General features: G+C 41.3%; 1 protein-coding gene across 1 annotated transcript; it reads right to left on the reverse strand.

The window, feature by feature from the left end:
• Window positions 1-9458: 9458 nt before the first annotated feature.
• On the reverse strand, window positions 9459-18340 carry DHRS9 (dehydrogenase/reductase 9). The gene is made up of 5 exons (XM_018568552.1): window positions 18321-18340; window positions 16017-16356; window positions 14013-14271; window positions 12089-12252; window positions 9459-9745 (listed from the first exon to the last, which is right to left on the reverse strand). Exons 2-5 carry the CDS (start codon window positions 16327-16329, stop codon window positions 9522-9524), a joined length of 960 nt encoding a protein of 319 aa, XP_018424054.1. The 5' UTR covers window positions 16330-16356; window positions 18321-18340; the 3' UTR covers window positions 9459-9521.
• Window positions 18341-19045: the final 705 nt, after the last annotated feature.

Genomic DNA, 19045 nt, shown 5'->3' on the forward strand with positions numbered 1-19045 from the left:
AGAAGTTAGGTAAGACTATGCATACTCAAGCATATACATATTCTGAACATGCAGTAAAAGCACTTTAAAACATGCCATCATTGACCTTTGTAGCTATAGTCATCGTGGAGAAATTCATTGTTAAATTTTTAAAACTAAGGGACTGAAATCTCTGCTTTTTCCTATTACTTTCTATTGCAGCAGAATCTTGGCAGTTTGCCACCTTTCTAATGTAAGCGTACAGAAACTGGCACTAAACCAAAGAGATGAAAGAGTTTGAAATGTTTTTATTCCTCCACAATGCAGTTACTTAAGACATAGTCAATGCGTTTCAGGTGCTGCAACACCTCCCCTTCATCAGGGCTTAGAACAATGAAATTAGGACTTGTAAGGACTCAAAGGACTAATAGCAAAAGGGGTCTATGTTTGATCTGATTAAAATTTGGGGTTAGTGATCAGTAGCGATTAACAAGCTGGTTTTCCCAAGATTGATTGCCATTTGGCATGATCCAATTTTTGGAAGGATAAAGAGGTCTCTTGTGTACACCATTTTGTGTACACCATTTAAGGACACTGTGCTTCATTCAAAAGTGGGCTCCTTGTCCCTAATCCCCTCATCTCTAGTTTGTAAGTGTGTAAAAAACTTTTTTTACACAACAGCAGTTGTCAGACAGACATATTTTAGAATGATATATAGAGCTCTGGTCATTAAAGCTGAACTCTGGGAAATTACAAAACTACCCTTGCAGCGGGTCACCCCCCCCTAACTACAAGAGTTACATGCTTTTTTTTGTCTTAGGTACCATTGAAAATCAGTTTTACTTACCTTATGCCTCGTCCCCCCAGCAGCTAGGCCTCTCCACTTTCCTTGGACACTGGGTTGTGGGCGGGCCTTCAGGGGCCTCATTTATAATTCAGGACTCCTGATCCTGCATTGTACATGATGATGTCAAAGGGCCTAGGCAAAAACGGCATTTAACTCCAGAGATGTGGAGGGAACCCCACTGCGAGGGCAGTTTTGAATTTTCCTCTGAGTTTCACTTTAAGGGGAGTTTGGCTGCTGGACATGAAGTGGATACTGTATATAACGTGGTACAGGTGCATATTTTGTTATAGCTTTAAAATAATGTACATGAATATGTTTTATGTTTATTTAAATGTATTTTGTAATATTATTGTAAACAGTTTCCCAAATTGCTAAACTAGTGTTTGTGTGGTTTACACTGAATGCAGTTTTAATTTTAAAATGTCATTGGGCAGTATGATATTAAAAGCAAACACACAGTTCACAGGAACCTCCGTAGAAACAACAAATGATTTTCACTTCCTTGTATTCTTGAGTTATACTGATGTAAACCATAGGAGAACTAAACACATGATGGATAGAAACCGAGTGACCTTAGAATCCCTTCTTCATATTGTTGGTTGACCTCTATCACCATCATATTACTGATAACCTCTAATACTTATTTATTGTCACTCCTTACAAATTGAGTTGCAATCAAATGCTTACAACCTGGTGAGAAAGTTTACTTTACTTTAAAGAAGAAGTCTCGCCAGAAACATCTTCTGTTGCTCCTGTGCCCCCTGCATGTCGCACTTTGTCCCATTTTGATAAGTACCGTGGATGCTGAGCTGGCATAGTAGACAGAGTGCTCCCCTCTCCCCACCGCTGTTTAACCATGAGGAAAAGGGACATGAAAGACAGCACACACAGTGGAAATGATGGTTTTGGGGCAACAATACAAGGATGGAGATAACGTTAGCCCTTCACTGCACACATAAAGGAGAGGGGAATTGTCAGCAGCAGTATGGGTATGGAGGTAAGGCTGGCACTTTACTGCACATGCAGAGATGAGGGGGATTGTCGGAAGGTGTACAGCAATAGAGGCGAAGGTGGCACTTTACTGCACACAGTAGAGAGGTATTTCGGCAGCAATGGGCAGCAGAATAGGGGATGTTCAACTAAGCAGCACTGTGCTGGGTATTTTTGCCGCTGTGTGGAATTCTACAAACGCATATAGTATGTAAATATTTATTACTGTAGCTTTCTTATTTAGTGATCATGAACAGCAGAAAGGAGATAATTTGGGGATGATGAGGATGAGCTGAGGAGTGGGGGCAATGGCTGCAGTGCTGTGCTGTAACTCCCCCCATAGGAACACCCATAAATTGGGTTTCAGCCTGGGGTGAGCTGACAGCCAGCAAAAACAGAATCAAATGTGTTTTATTAAACAATACAGCCCTGAATCAGAATGGAACCAAGTGCTACATGCACAATGGCCCTCTAGGGGATTTAACAAAAACATTTAAGTTGCAGTGATATTTTAGCACAGTGCTGGGTATGTTTGCTGCTGTGTGGAACTCTACATACACATATGTAAATATTTATTACTGTAACTATTACTATTACTGTGATTTAGTGATCCTGAACAGCAGAGTGGAGATGATTTGGGGATGGTGAGGATGAGCCGAGGAGAGGGGGCAACAATGGCTACAGTGCTGTAACTCCCCCCATAGGAACACCCACAAATTGGGTTTCAGCTTGGGACGAGCTGAGAACTAGCAAAAACAGAATAAATGTGTTTTTATTTGACAATACCACCACTTATCAGAATGGAACCAAGTGTTATCTAGGGAATTCAACAACAAAATTTGTAAGTTGTAGTGATATTTTTTAACGCCTGTAAGGCTTTATTGTTGTTCTTGCCTCTCTGTCTCAGTTAAGTTTGCTATTTTACCTAAAACTACAGTGCTGGGCTGCTGAAAACACATATATATGAGCTTCCCGGGGTCAGGCACTGCTAGCCCACGCTGCTGGATGGAAACCTAAACTATGGCAGGTTACAGCTCCCCCAAAAGTTCTTGGTAAAGCTAAACATCAGGTAAACTTGCTAAATACACAAGAGGGACTCATACTGTATATGGAAACTGTCATACCTTCTAAAGGATTTATAGCTATGTCAATCCACCTCTGTGTTTTACACAGCCCTGCCACACAGCACAGCCAGCCTGTGACCTAATTTTTTTCTATTGCATCTAAGCAACACAGCCTGGTCACACCCTTGCCACTAGCCTGTGCTTGGGCAGTGAAGGAGCAGCAAAGGACTAATGAGTTCATCTCCCTGCTCTCTTCTGTCAGTAGTTTTTTTTGTCATCATATGTAAATGCCCCAGTACTGCTCCTCCCTCTTTCAGTCTGAGTGCCTCTGTACAGGCTACTATTACAATCAAGTCATGTTCAAGTATTTATGCTAGTCATGTTTCTAAAAAGTATTTAATGATTTCTTTAGCAAATACATAACGGCATTCATTGTTTGTTTTCATCTGTCTGAGGTTCAGATTTAACATTTTTACACTAGAGGTACTTTATGTTTTGTTTTTGTTTTTAATGTATACTACACAATAAAGTGTTTTCTGTATACAATGTTCTTTATAGTTCTTTATTGTCATCATGTTGTAACGTCCAGAATATACTGCACTGGGGCAGCTGTATCATGAAACAACATGTCTCTATTGAATTTAGAGGAAACAATTTCTAGTTATGTTACACAACAACTTGGCTTGGGAAACGGCAATACTGTCCATGACACAATCATTATTTTCCTTTACCACTTTAACAAACTGCGGGCCGCTTACAACATTCATCTTACACACAATCATCTTGCAAGTGAAAGAAGTAGTTGTGAGGAAAGTATGTTCCAAAGTTTTCTCAGACCGTGAAATAATGATATTCTTACTCTGCCACTTCCGCACTTCTGCATTGAGCGCAGAGGCACCCATTCAAACTAAAACATATTTACTTGCAACCATGAGTTTATTTTAACCCTTTGATATCTGTGGCGTATTCCATAAGCATTTGTCATCTCTGACCCCACTCACACTGAGCTACAAGCTTTTTCACCGCTGATTTGAGCGGAGCAACATTGAGCGACATTGAGATACAGTGCACATTTTGTCGCGCCACGTAGCGCTTCTTTTGGCAGTCTATCAAGGTCTATTGGGGCCAAACTGCTCAAAAACCATTGAAAAATAGCTTGTGTTTGAGCGACAAATTTGAGCTACAAGCTACAGGCGGCATTGAGCTGCAAGATGTGAACATCTCCATTCAAATGCATTGAAGAGCTACATTGAGCTACAAATCGCTCAGTGTGAATGGGGTCTAAGAGAGACATGGCTCAACAGACATATACAGTCCAATGGGAGCACCTGACAAGACAATATGAGAGTCCACAAATGTTTCAAGAGGAACTCCAGTTATTTAAAAAAAGTGAACCCTTTGCAGTTGGGTTACCCCTGCACTGCAAGGGTTAACTGCTCATTTTGGTCCAGGGCCCAAAATATAGAAGATATACTCAACTGATCCTTGGTCCGGCGGCAGTTGGCACTCTCTCCCACTCTGCCCCGGGTGTGGAATGTCCCTTGGCGTCCTCACGGCTAATGCAGGTGAATGGACTGCATTAGACGTGATGACGTCAGTGGGACTTAGACCGCTAGAGACTGCAGGAGAAGAGGCTGCAGGACCGAGGATCAGGTGAAAATATTTTTTTATTTGAGCCCCTAGACCAATATGGGCACCTTACACCTGCAGTGCCGGGGTAATGCCACTGTAAGGTTTAATTTTGTAGCTTTCTGCATTTAGATTTCATAAGAGAATGGGTTCATAAAACAGAACAGTCAACTCACTGATGTACCCAGGGGTTTGTGCTGCTAGTGCTTCTTGGGGGTGGGGAAGATTTGCTGATAGTGGTCGTCCATGGGCATTAGTGAATGTGGTGGGATGGGCGCCTGTGTTAGAGCCGCGCTTTTAACGGTTCTCTGTCCAGTCCCACCCAGCTCACTGACATTACTGGTTGCCAGGGGCTTGGTGGGATGCCAGCCAGAGCGTCCCGCTCAGCTCCCTGGCAACCGATGACGTTGGCGAGCTGAGAGGGAAGCTGGACACAACATCACAAGTTGCTAAGAGCAATTAGCAACCTGGGACGCTGTGGTTGCCCCCACTCCCCAATGACCACCAACCCTACTGTACATAGCAAGTAATGAATCCCTGGGCATATGTGCCATTTTTTAGTCCATAATACTACCTATCATGTTTAAGCCCTGAAAAAGGGGGAGATTCTTGACCACCCCGAAATGCATTGGCTTTTCTGTATTTTCTTTATGTACCTAGTCTATTATTTCACAATTCTGGACTCTCATTCTGTCTTGATTGGCGCTCTCACTGGGCTATACATATGCATGTATCTTCAACCATGTATTTCCTTGTATGTGGGACATCCCATTCTTATTGAGAGCGGCCTTACCAGAACCATTGTGCTTTATCACATTCCATCTGATTTTCAGAATATTTTGAATATTTGAATATTTGAATCCAGCGCTTCACCTGTACTTGTTCCACTAAGACTCAACAGATAGAGCATATTCAGGGCAGTCTAATGCCTCGTTCGTACGGGGGAATCTGGCTTTTTTTGCAAAAAGAACCTATGGATTCCTGCGGCAGGAATGCCAGGTGTCCACAGGCGACAGTGGCCACATCTGTAAGCAGCAGTCCACATTTAATCAAATATGATAGCATTACATGTGGTTAGAAATAGATGATTGTCACTGGATGCAGGATAGATGAGTCCAGCGACAGTCATCTATTCCAAACCCCATGTAATCGTGTGGCCCCTAGCATGCCGCTTACAGATGCGGCTACTAGCGCCTTCTCATTTACGTGAATGGGTACAGCGTCTGCATCTGAACAGGACACCTGGGATTCCTGCTGCAAGTATCCCAGAATGCCCAGTGTAAATGGGGGAAGGGTTAGTACATCTGCTGAGTCTGTTTACAACATATTCTTTCACTTCCCTCTGTTTCACTGGAAGAAGTGTGGGAAAATCTTAATAGTGTTGACACAGACAGCATTAAAAACATTTTCATCCACACACTTTCAAATCTGCCTGTATAATCACCTGGAGATCTATCAACAACTAAATAGTGCAAGCAGGGCTGTCCCTACACTATTTGCAACCCAAGGCCGGGGTGTGGGGGATTTGTGAAGGGGGCTGTGGGCTTGCATTGTGCTGGCGGTGCATGTTACTATCCTGAGGTGAAGGAGTGGCGCTCGTGTTACACGTTACAGGGGGGATCTGTGCTGGCAGTGCACGTTAACAGGGGGGAGGTGCTGTGGGGGGATGCACGGTACCTCTGTCTGGCATCCTGGTTGCCAGTAGCTGGGCAGGCCCCAGTATCCTACTCAGCTCCTGGCAACCAAGTGACATCAGTGAGCTGGGTGAGGTGCCAGCCAAAGGAAAGGCCCACATGGCCCAATGAGATGCCACCTTAGGCAACCTCCTCAGGCAGCCTCATTACAGGGATGGCCCTAAGTACAAGGGCCGCTCTGGTTGGATACAGTTTGATTGGATAATTTAGGTAGGTCCTCGTACAGTAAAGGTACGTCCACATGGAATGACTGATACTGGCTGTTTTTTTTATATTGGCCAGTAGGGAAGTGGTTAAAGAATAATTGTAGTCTGAGCACCATTATCCTTTAAGTGGCCCCCTGCTCTCCAGCGTCACCCCCAAAATCTTATACTCACCTGTCCTGACTCCTTCCGAATCTTCACGGCCTGCTGGAAGTTGCAGAACCATCACTGTGAACTCTCCCAGACTTCTGCTTCTGTGCTGAAAACCCTCCATTCATTCCTATGGAGACCCCATCTATTATAATGTACATCCCAGTGGTGTATGGCCTCTCCATCAGAATGAATAAGAGATTTTTCTGAGCATGTGCAGACCAAGTAAATGCCCGGACTGGAGACTTAGTAGAAAAAGCTGTTTTGCTCCCAGTACGTGGGACTGGGAAGATCAGGCAGGAGTGAGGTACTCTAGTTATCCTTTAAACCAAAATATGTACAGGGCTGTCATTTGTGATCTCTTCTGCTGGAAATGCTAGTTCCCAGGCCGTCATACTGATCCCATGGCTTCAGCCATTTCTAGTTCGGTGACCCAGAACAAGTATGCAGTTTATGATACTGACTGAGGTCTAGCTGTAATTATGTTTCATTTCAGTGCCTCAAAAAGTGCTAAGGCCTCATTCACACCAGAAAAGGCCGGCACATACAGCTCCGTGCTGCTTGCGCGGCCGTATCTGGCAGCTCCAAGGAAGGACAGGTGCGGCGTGTGATTAGTATGCAGCATCTGTCCTTCTCTATGGGAGTGCGCGGCCATACGCCGCCCTACGCTAACCCCAAGTGCAGGTCCGTACGGGTGCGGCTGTCCCGGCTCGGACACAGACAGGATTCATCCTGTCAGCGTACGAGTACGGACACCCGCACCCGCATAGACGTGTACGTGCTGACTTTTTCTCGTGTGAATGAGGCCTAAGAGTGCAGACATGACAAGGCCAAAATAGTTACATAGTTAACTGTTCTCTGAGGAAACTAAACGATTTTTGAATGATGCAAAACTCTCTGCTGATACCAGTTCATGTAGAAGAGAGTTCCCCAATCCTACTGCTCTAACAGAAAAAAATCCCCATTGCGGATAAATCTTTTTTTCTCCAATATTCAAAACATGAGCAAGAAGTCAGCCCACATATACCACTCAGTACAGCTTTCCTTTAACTCAAAACATTTTATAATAAATCCTAATAGTGCCTTACAATTTGTATGTACAGTATACTTAAAGTGTCATTAAAGTCATAAAACGGAAATTATATTTTTGCTTCAGCATGCCATTTTACCATCACTCACCCTGTATCTTTAAATGTTTGTGGCCATTTAATCCCCATAAATACCTTTGAATAGATGAGATCCACATGCATGTACATTTCCTGTATGCCTGTGTCCACATTTCATTCTGCCTCCCTAATATTTCCCATTGTAGTCACACAAGCAAAAGCAGTGTCCTCAGAAACAAGAGCATTGTTTTTTTCACTATTCCCTCACAGCTCCACCCATCTTCCTCAATGCCCCTCCCAAATCCCCCCACCTCTTTATTTTACCAGCCTCCTACAGCCTGGAGCCCAGCTGCATGTGATATGTGGCATTGTGGGAGATGACCCAGAATGAGATGGCCTGTAAGCTGCTATTCAGAAGAGTCAGGGATATGCAGTGTTTATAAAAGTAAGAACGTACTTTGGAGCATAATAACAAAGCATATTTATTTATTTCATAATGATTGTTCTGAATAGCTAATGTGATGCTGATGCCTTTAGATCTCCTTTAATACCAGATTCATTCAGCACAGGGATGAAAAGTAGCTTGTTGGAAGGTTATGTAATTTACACTAATGAAGCAAAGTAATAATAGTTTTTACCTGTATTTGTTTATTTAAAAAAAAAAACAGCTATACGTCCAAAGGTTACAAATAGAACGACCACTCAAAGTGTTTTCATTACAATAAATAGATTTTGTTTGCGGAATACATTTGTAACAAATTGCAAATTGCCACTTTTCAGCTCTTACAAAACATAGAAGAAAACAGGGTTTCAATATCTACAATATACTGCCTTTTCAAACCCCTTTCTGTGTGTTAGTTCTCTGGTTGCCATTCAATTCCATCTGCTTTACTACTTAGAGAGTAACTGAAAGTGACACTAAACTCAGGAGATAAATCTTAAAATTGCATTAAAGTACCCTAACTATTAACAAAAATGTATCATATTTGTGTATCACTCGGCTGCAGATCCTCAAATCATCTCTGAATTGGTGCTGACACTGTCCATTCTTCTGGAGGGGGGCTACTTTTGTTCCCCATGGTCCCTGTGTGTGTTGTAAAGCAGCCACTGCTCCAAGCTCACTCCTGTGATGGACTACAATCTCAATACAAATTGGTAAACTAAACATGAAATCGTAGTCCATCATGCGAACAGGCTTGGAGTGGTGACTTTACAACACACACAGGAACCATGGGGAACAAAAGTAGTCACCCTCTAGAAGGAAGGACAGTGTCAGCACCAATTCATAGATGATTTGAGGATCCGAGTGATGCACAAATAAGATACATTTTTTTGTTAATAGTTAGAGTACTTAAATGCATTTTTAAGATTTAACTCCTGGGTTCAGTGTTACCTAAAGGGATCACTTGAAATATTATAGACACTGACACTTTTGGGGGCTGATTAATAAATGTTCTAGCAAGCGTATTGCTGCGCAGATGCTGATTGTACAGCACTAGCACCACTAGATGGCGATGAAGAACCTAGGAATCTCCTATGTTCCCCAGCGTCATCCAGCGGTGCTACTGCGGGGCTAAAGGCATCCACCCAGCTACATGCTGGCCAGAACATTTATAAATCAGCCCCTTAGTTTGAAAAATTATTACAAGACTTAGCTATCCACAGACTTGTACTGAGGTAGAAGGAGACGGAGTCATTGATCACGCACACAGCATCAGCAGATAGCGCAGTCATATGGACATATAGTCAAGGAATGAATATTTTAGAATGTATTTAAAATATTATGTGCTAGTAATCATATTCACATTATCTAAAACAATAAATTAAAAAGATAATTTTTTTACATTTTGGCATTAACATTTATATTATGTTACAGAATGTTACATTGCATCGGTAGTAGGGATCTTTACTTTGTTTTTCAGTATGACAAAGTCCTGGACAAATGTTGGCATATAAGACAATGGAATCCAGAGATAGTTGGCATCCGTTCCAACACTGTAACGAGTTCTGGGATGTTGGCTGGTCAGAGCATGTTCCATACACCATACAACAATGGACAGGTCAGCGGTCCGGATCTGGTTTAGTTTTTGTTTCTTTGCAGCATCTGCACAGAAAAAATGATCATTAAAGTCCAAGTTGAGGAAAAGCAATGCAGGCCATTTGAGGTTTGTATAACAGTTCAAAAACAAAACAAAAGCTCTAATGTAAAATGTAACACGTTATAACAAGTTGCTACAATTTTAGATGTGATAACCAAAGAAGGCACTTTTGGCGAGTCTCTGACCATACAATGACTGGTTTGCAAGGAGCAAAGCGAAAAAAGCAGAACATGTAAAGTCCACATTTCATTTTAATTAGACTTTTATATCATAAGAAGCCAATGCAAAGGGGTTTCCTTCATCAGGGATATGTACTGTTGAACAAAGCATATACTGGACTGATAAAATTGGAGGGATCCTCAAAGGTAAATTGTACACGCTGCAGATTTCATGTTAGCTGCTTAACTGAAATCTAGAGCGATCACAGCGATTGGAAAAAAAACAACTGTCTGACAATACTCACCTTCAGTCCAGACCTGCCCTCCGCAACATATCTACTTTGCCACAAGATGTCCTCATTCTTTCAGGTTGATTGACAAAGAGCTTTACTTAACCCAGACGACTAAGAAAATAATAAGAGTACAGGGCGTCATGGGCCAGCACCCAGAGGGTTACCACCAAGATGCACTGTACTCACTGTGTAATGGTGCAGATCTGCATCATTGAGAACTGCCCAGTCGATAAAAGAGTCAAAAACAAAAAGGACCCTGTGGACCTGAAGACCTGGGATCCTCTGGCTGGCATCCCACTCAGTTCTGGCAACCAGTGGTGTCACTGGTTGCCAGGAGCTGGGTGGGACACTGGCCACAGTGTCCCAGGTTGCTAAGAACTGGGCGACAAGATATGTATTGCTCTTACACATCTACCCGCCCGGCTCTTAGCAACCTGGGAGAAAGGGGGAGACATTGTGCAGCAGGGCTTCCACTATACAACAAACATGCTGCTGTGCCTGCTACCCCCCCATGTGATCCAAAGAGATGTTGCCTGAGTCAACAGCCTCAGGCTACCTCATTAAAGAGAGAATTGATGTAAGAAGAAATGCTGGACCAGGAAGACAAGTTGAATGGATTGGCCAGTCTGTGTAGTGCAGAAATTGTGTGTGAATTGTGTAAGTTTAACTGACACCACCTATGGGATTGAAGCCCCTATGTTGATTTTTCAAGTAAAATTGTGTTCAGATCTGACAGTAGCTAAAAATTATCTATGAAGAAAATCAGGTTAGTCAATGCTTGCCTATTATAGCCAAGTGCATGTCCAGCTTGCTTGCTGACAGCCACTACACAGGAAAATTAGATGACCACAAACCAGCTATGTTCAAACTTTCTTTTTTTCTTTTTATAAAAGCCTTACACAAGCGATGAGTTAAAACCTCTGACAAGTTTCATGCGCACCGGTGCTTAGTCACTGTGTGCGTGAAATGCGTCAGAGGGGTCTCAATTGATCACCTATGTAAGGCTTTTATAAAAGAATAAAGAAAGAGTTCTAACATAGCCCGTATGCGGTCATCCAATTTTCTTGTAGAAAGCTACAAATGATCTACTCTAACAGCAATACAAAGCAGCACTTATTTATTCCAAAGGGTTTTATTTTAACCCCTGAAAGATATTGGATATTAAAGGAGAACTATGGGGTCAGTGTTTTCCCCAATAGTTCTCCTTAGGGTAACGGGAGGACACAAACTAGCGTCCTCCCGTTACCCTAAGCTCAGTATACCGCGAGCTACAGCTCGCGGTATACTGAGACGCCGCAGCAGGAGCGGATCCCGACCTAGATGATGGGATCTGCCCAGCTGCGTGAGTGACAGCTGGCTCTGCCTATCTAGAGGCAAAGCCAGCTGTACCCGCCCCCTCCCCCGTCCGTTCCGCCAGTCAGCGCTGGCAGATCGGAGCGGGGAGAGGGGAATCCAGCCCCTCCCCCTGTCATGGCAGAGAGCCGTGACAGGATCGAGAGGTGAGCGAACCTGGTATGTGTTCGCTCACCTCCCGATCTACTGAGCCGACCTGTGACAGTCTCATTGTCACAGGTCGGCTAGAACTATGAGGTGAGTGGAAATCACTCATCTTATAGTTCTCCTTTAACTTCAAAAAATAAATGACTGAAACATACGAGATCAGTCTGATTCTAATCTGGTGCTCCTCTGTCTTTTGTCCCTTGTATCCATCAAGCCTCATTTTGTACCCAAGGAAGGCAAACTGAACCTCCCTGGGCAGCCATTGCCAATTTTGCCACCCTAGGGGTTGGGGAAGGGGGGGGGGCACACTTTGTCCCAATTTCACACAGGTCACTGGATACATTCCAACAAAAACACACGCACACACACCAATTCATACTAAAAAAATAACAAATACCTAGTTGTAAATAGTTTTCTCCATATTCTTCCTTAATACTGACGGGGAGTTTCTTCCAGATAGCTGTACGTTGTTGTAAAACCTTGATCGGATCAGACAAAGGTGTTTTAAATAGACCGGGTTCAATGCAGGAAACTTTCACTCCAAACGTCTTCATGTCTCGCCTTTACAGAGATAAAAAAAAGAAATAGTCTATGGATTTTTCAGTGTAATTCCATTGAAATACAAACTGCGTTTTATATGACAATAAACCAAGTCAAGGGAAGCAACTAATCACTAAGTGCCTGATTGTAAAACCCTTAAAATGGAAGTCAGTACATCTCTGCAACACATGCACGCTTCCTCGTATTTTATCCCTTTAAAAACCCTGCAAAAACAGGAAAATACTTTTTGATCAGCTAGTACATTCAGGTTCCTAATCCTGTTGGGCTTACTGTGACCTGACAACATTTTTGTGGACTGGGTGGTTTGCTAAACTACTTAAACTCACCCGCATTCCCATTTCCACATCATAGCTACTAGGGGTCGACTTATACAGATACCGATACCGATTATGGGCCACCTTTCAGGCCAAAATCAGGTGCTGATATTCTGTTTGCATCCGGCTGCAGAATCTTGTGCCAGCAGAAAAACACATAGCCCTGTGACCAGACTATGTGATCATCTGCCAGCGGCAAGATTCCACAGCCAGCAACTGAATGTAAACATCAGGCAGTGGGCCTGATTTTGGTCAACCCCTACAAGTGATGGCAGTGTAAACAGCAGGCAGGCGGGCGGGAGAAATAGCCAGAGGCTCCCCTTCACTGGTTTACTCAGTGTATAGCTGGGTGAACACCATTTGCACGGCATTGCTGCTAGATGGAGCCAAGGAGAATAGGAAATTCTGTGCTCCTTGGTTCCATTTAATGGCAGTGATGCAGTGCAAATGACAATCTCCCACCTATAAGCTGGGTAAATGAGCCTCTCAATGTCAATAAACTGTTAAAATGTCTTCTCTCCACACCTATAATCTCTATATTTGTACTACATCAGCCAAACAATCAGCATGAAAGCCAGGACACTAACCATGTTCAACAGAGAGTTTAGCAATGGCAACTTTCATTATTTTCCCTTGACAGATGTCCTTTAAAGTGTATTTAAATTGAAAACAAAAAAAAATAATATACAGTTATTTTCTCTTCTCTGTTTATCGGTATTCAACTAAGCAGAACTCTCATCTAACCAGAAAAAAATTCCCCTGTGTACTCACTGTTTTGCTGATGTGCGGCATGTATTATCCTGGAAATGATTGTGTGTCTATTTGTCTTAATTTGCTTTTGATTACTGCATTTCAATATTAATATGAAGTCAATACAGAGTTTATGTTATTGTAGAGTATGGTGTATGGCATTAATTAGACCTATTTTTAATATTAATTCTCAAGCAACCAGAAACTACATGTATCTGGAATCTACCAATCCCTGTGGATGCCGGATAACGGGGAGTTTACTGTATTACAGCTTACTAATCCTTAGATGTGATGTTTTCATTAGTTTTCTTATTTTTTATTAGACTTTTATTCTCATATTTTCACCTGCTGATTCTGCCAGATATACAGATTTCCAGTCCTAAGATGGCAATGCTCACTCAGCCTACTAATCAGGACAACAGAAACAGGATATGACTACTGGTCTCCCCGCATCTGGGATGTGGTTATGTAGTTCTCAGAGATAGCTAAGAACAACTAAAGGAATAACAGTGCAGGCAGAAAGCACAGGAAGATTTGGAATCCATAAGATTAGGAGTCCATAATTAGGAGTCCAAAGGCTTTCTGGAAGGATTAATGGGTAGTTTTTTGCAATTGTATATTTAACAAACCAAAAGGAACAGGAAATAAGTTAATTGTTAGGGTTCACATATAGTTTGAGCTAAATGGACAACTTACCGTAAACTGTCATTAAATCCTTCAACCCCATATTTAGAGCAAAAGTATCCACCACCACTAGCAGCCACTCTTCCACCAACACTGGATATGTTCACAATCCGACCCTTTGCTTTCTTAACCATGGGAAGCATGGCCAAGGTGACATGGATTAAGCCAATTAAATTAACTTCAATGGGTTCTCGAACGTCTTCAAGAGAGAGCCAGTCCATGGGAGCCAGAGTACCCATAATCCCAGCATTGTTTACTAAACCCCAAAGACCTACAAACAAAAAGAACATACCAAAAATATTACACATACAGTGTAAAACGACTTACTACAACATACAGAAACCAGCCGAGAATTTTAGAGCAATTTGTATCAGGAGAAATCTGGTAAAATTATTGATGGGAAATTATAAACCAGGGATCTGAAAAAGTACAATGTTAACAAGGAGATTAAAGTAGATGTGAACTCAAGTTTTCAGGTTCCAAGAAGGTGAACTACAGACATTGGATAATGTCCAATCCAAAGTAGAGCGTTGTTTGGATCATTTTTATAGTGGTCATGTGACCGTTTGCTGTTCACATCAATCTCTGCCAGTCCAGAGCAGTGGGTGCTGAGAACCCAAAGTCAAATGTAGCTTCCTGTGACCTTGTTACCTTGCACTGGATTTCAACTCCCAAACCCTGCTTTTCCTTGCTGTCCTGAGCAGGATGAGAATAGCCTGCACACAGGAATACTAACAGACACACAATGGACTGACTATGCCACCCCTGCCATGCTAAGTTAGTAGGTAATCATTGTCACCTTGGAATAGGAAACACAAACCACAAAGCTGGATTACATGGATGATCAGGTTAATTGTAAAAGATAGCAGTGAAAGGATGATTAGGTTGCAAAATATTGATTTGGTATTTTTAGGGTTTAAATGCACTAAAGGGTTTTATTAATTACCAATTCACAGGGCTCTTCACACTTGTGAATTTCTGTGAATGTTCATTTTGGGAAACTAATGCCATAAATGAGTGTTCTTAGGATATTTATGGGGAGCATAGGATTTATTTCCTATGCTTCTCAGCTCCATCTAGTGTCCATAATGTAGTATTACCTCAAAGTACATTTAAACAGCAAAAGAACATTCATTTTTGGCATGAGTTGCCGAAAACGAACATTCATAGATATTCAAAGAGCGAATGCAAATCATGTATATATAGACCACTAAGCTTCCATTCACACTTGAGCATTACTGTTTTCAGCCAATTTTGAAGCATTTGCTGCATGTGCACGTTTTTGAAACACTTTTTATGTGTTTTTAAATTTCAGGAGTTTTTGTTTTGGTCAATAGAAAGTAGTATCCTCTGTGACATCATAGTCATGACCTTCCATGTATCTGCTTCGTGCTTTTCCGTGTGGTGTCTTGTGTTATCAGAGAGTCCAATGGAAAACTGGAAAACTTCAAGCCCAGCTTCTTCACAGGCCCTCTAACATTTGCCAAGGTTCTTGTAATGGGCAGTACAGAGGTCATAGAGGTTCTTGTGGGCCCTTACCAGGCAGAAGAAAGTCTCCAAATCCAGCATGGACACTCCTGAATCCTCCATTTTGTTCATGTGCCTGAGGTTGCTAGGAGTAGATGACCACTTATGGTGCACCTTTTTTTTAGGTGCTCCCAGTAAAGCCTATGGGGCACATAACACAATTTTGCCTGGAAAAAAAGCTGTACTTTTTTTGGGTGGCAGCATGATGCTCAGGTGCGATTGAATACAACTGAAATTCCATTGAATTAAATAAAAATGGGACTCATCATGTTGAGCGCTGTCGTGCTTTGGGAAACATGAGACAAATTGTTTAGGTGTGAATAGGGGCTTAAAGACCTAGCAGGTTGCCTAATGTCTGGTGTCATACAAATTGCAATCCTAGATAATGTAAGCAACAGTAGGGAAGTTGCAGAAGGAGGATTTATGTTAGTGATGATGTCCCAGCAAGAAAGGTTTTTTTTTAGCCAAACGCTCTAGTAGGTAACTTACCTTGATTCCCAACTTCCTCCTTCACCCATTCTGCAGTTCTCCGTACATTTTCAGCATCAGTCACATCCAGTAATACAGTTTTAAGTCGGTCTGATGTCTCTTTCTTCAGATCACAAGCTCCACTTTCCGTCAGGCAGGTTGCTAGAACTCGGAATCCTTGTTTATCAAATATACGTGCAGCATAGTTTCCAAAACCGGAGTCACATCCAGTAATTAGAACATATTTGTCTGTAATTGTAGGAATCTTTGAGCAATCTCTTATCCACCACCAGATATAGAGAACAGCTGCACAGATTAGCACGTATACAAACATTGTCACTGTTTTCTTGATTAGCACTTCCTATAAACAAGTAGAAAGTCAAATGAATTAAACAAGCCTCTGCAGTATTTTTTTTTCTAATTTGAAAATTAAAAAAAACTTTAAAATTAGAGTAGATTGCTGTTTATAATATGTGTGTTAGCAGGGTTACATTTATAATTTTACCAGTTCAGAAAATCTGACAAAAGAAGTACACCGAAGAGATACACCTACAGTGTTTGCAATTATCTTACAGAAGGTCAGTTATTTTAACACATGGAATATGATCATTTCCTACTGGTTCTCATTTCCAGTAATTCCCCCAAAATTGCAGAAAAATTTAAATAATTTAAATAAAACAAATGTAATGTTTTCTTTGTGTTTGTGATGGGTTTCCTCACACAATCCAAAGACAGATTAGTCAGTCTACACTCAAATTGGACTGTAAGTGTGGTGGGGACAATAAATTGTAAGCTCCTTCAGGGTAAAAGTCCCAGGGTGGCTTTTTCTATTTATGTGCTGTATAAAAAATATATTTTAGCACTGTGTAAATATCGGAAATTAAAAATTCAGTGGTGGGCTTTATCATTCACCAGCTTGGAGTTAAAGTGGCACTAAACTCAGGAGTTACATCTTGAAAATACAATCAAGTATCTTACCTATTAACTGCATTCAAGTACCATACCTATTAATTGCATTCAACTACCTCAACTATAAACAAAAATGCATCTTATTTGTGTATCACTCAGATGTAGATCCTCAAATCATCTCTGAATTGGTGCTGATACTGTCCTTCCTTCTAGTGGGTGGCTACTTTTGTTCCCCATGGTCCCTGTGTGTGTTGTAAAGTAGCCACTGATACCAAGACCGCTTCCATGATGGAGTACAATCTCAAAACAAATGAGTAAACTAAACATGAGATGTCAGATTTGAGTCTATAATACTACCCAATATGTTTAAGCCTTAAATAAGGGGGAGCCCTTTAGCCTCTGAAACACGTTGGCGGTTTTGTGTTGCTGCTTGTGCACTCATTCTATTCTATTAAACATTTTTGGACTCTTGTGCTGTCTTGTTTGGCACTCTGATTGGAATTTATATATGTGTATCTTCAGTTCTGGGTTCCCTTGTTTGAGGGACAGCCTGTTTTTGCTGTGAGCAGCCTCATTGGAGCCATTATCCTTTATTACGCTCTGACCGATCTTTATATTTCAGTTAAGCGCCTCAGCTTTACTTGTTCCAGATTCCATAGACTGGCAGAGGTGGTCTGCACGTGGGGGATCTTGCACATGTACAGACAACCTGTGAGTCTCTGCCAGGTCTACAGGACCTGGCAGACCTGTGTCACATCTACACATGCCTGAAATATTGACCTGAAACATTACCTTCTGGGATGAGCAAGTTAGGCATTCCTGGTGGCAGTGGTTGCTGGACCTACACAAGCATTTAGGAAAGTTAAAGTGAAAAAAATCTGCAATTTTGTAAGAATTGGGGGGAGATGAGAGGAATTTTCTTTAATGGGTGAAGGTTCACTTTAACTTTAAATAAAGAGCAGCGAGAAGCTTTGTAAACTTCAAATAACTAGTTATAAGCAAGAGCAATTACAAATAAAAAGCAGATTTTTTTTGCACCTGATTGGATGCTTACAGCTTCAGATGATTGAATAAACTTCTATTTGAATAATGAAAATTCCATTTGAATATTGAATACAAACATCTATAAAATTCTCCAATTCTTTTAGTAAATCATCCCCAATGCATTCATTAAACATCATAGCTGCTTTCACCCGTGTACCTACGTGCAGGTACACAGGACATAAAAGGTGGACACATATGTAATGACTACAGGTTTCATTTATAAACTGCAGTAAAAAAAAAAAAAAAGAAGTTCTTGTATATTAACCTGACTGGTACTCAGCCCTGGAAGGCAGAATAACCGATAATTTGTTTTTAAAAAATGCATAAGCAAATCACTGACCTATGTACACAATGTAGGCTCATAATACTTACATGATGTGATCTCTTGCAGAGGGAACCTAATGCACAAGCTTGCTGGTTTGACAGCTTCCTTCTGTTGGTGTTTGAGGAAGTCGCTGGCCTGCTTTATAGTATGACATTGTGACAGATTATGCCAACAGTCATATCTATTGCATAACAAGGCAAGGTGTGATTAATGCAAACAGATACTTTAATTGACATGAGGACACGTCCTGCTATGCATATCAAGAAATAACCCCTCCTATAATCAAAATGATGTCACTAAAATGTTTTAATGTATTAGATTATGTTGCACTGAAAAATGGAATAACTATACAGGGGGATAAACTTTGTAGTGATGAATCTTAGTGATGAATCCCAGAAAAATAACAAAACCCAATATATTTCAAAATATTATCAAATACAATTAAACACTAAAATCCATAGTTTTATTTGACTTGAGCCAGAACTAGCATAAAAACAGAATACTATGCGGGGGGCCCTGCTTGCACCAGAAAAGTATTATATAAATACTAGACATATGCATGGCCAAAAATGTTGTTTTATTTTCGTTTGGATTCAGATTTGTTTTTTGTTTTCTGAAATTCGGATCCATTCGATATTCATTATTTGGAACTTGAATCGATCTGAAGTTTCCGTTTTCAGATCTATTTGTATGGAGTTTAGTTGTGTTGTTAAAACTGAAAATTAGGAAAAAAAAGCAATGTGCCCCCCCCCCCCATTCAGGAATTTTAGGG

The sequence above is a fragment of the Nanorana parkeri genome, unplaced genomic scaffold (assembly GCF_000935625.1).
Source record: "Nanorana parkeri isolate BGI_ZX_2015 unplaced genomic scaffold, ASM93562v1 scaffold1206, whole genome shotgun sequence".
Lineage (NCBI taxonomy): Eukaryota > Metazoa > Chordata > Amphibia > Anura > Dicroglossidae > Nanorana > Nanorana parkeri.

Coding starts and splice junctions, on each gene's coding strand:
- DHRS9 (XM_018568552.1), bottom strand. CDS start 16,329: ATGTTTGTATACGTGCTAATCTGTGCAGCTGTTCTCTATATCTGGTGG. Junction 14,272..16,016: donor GGAGGAAGTTGGGAATCAAG/GTAAGTTACCTA, acceptor TTTTGTTTGTAG/GTCTTTGGGGTTTAGTAAAC. Junction 9,746..12,088: donor AGAAAACTATTTACAACTAG/GTATTTGTTATT, acceptor TTTTCTGTGCAG/ATGCTGCAAAGAAACAAAAA.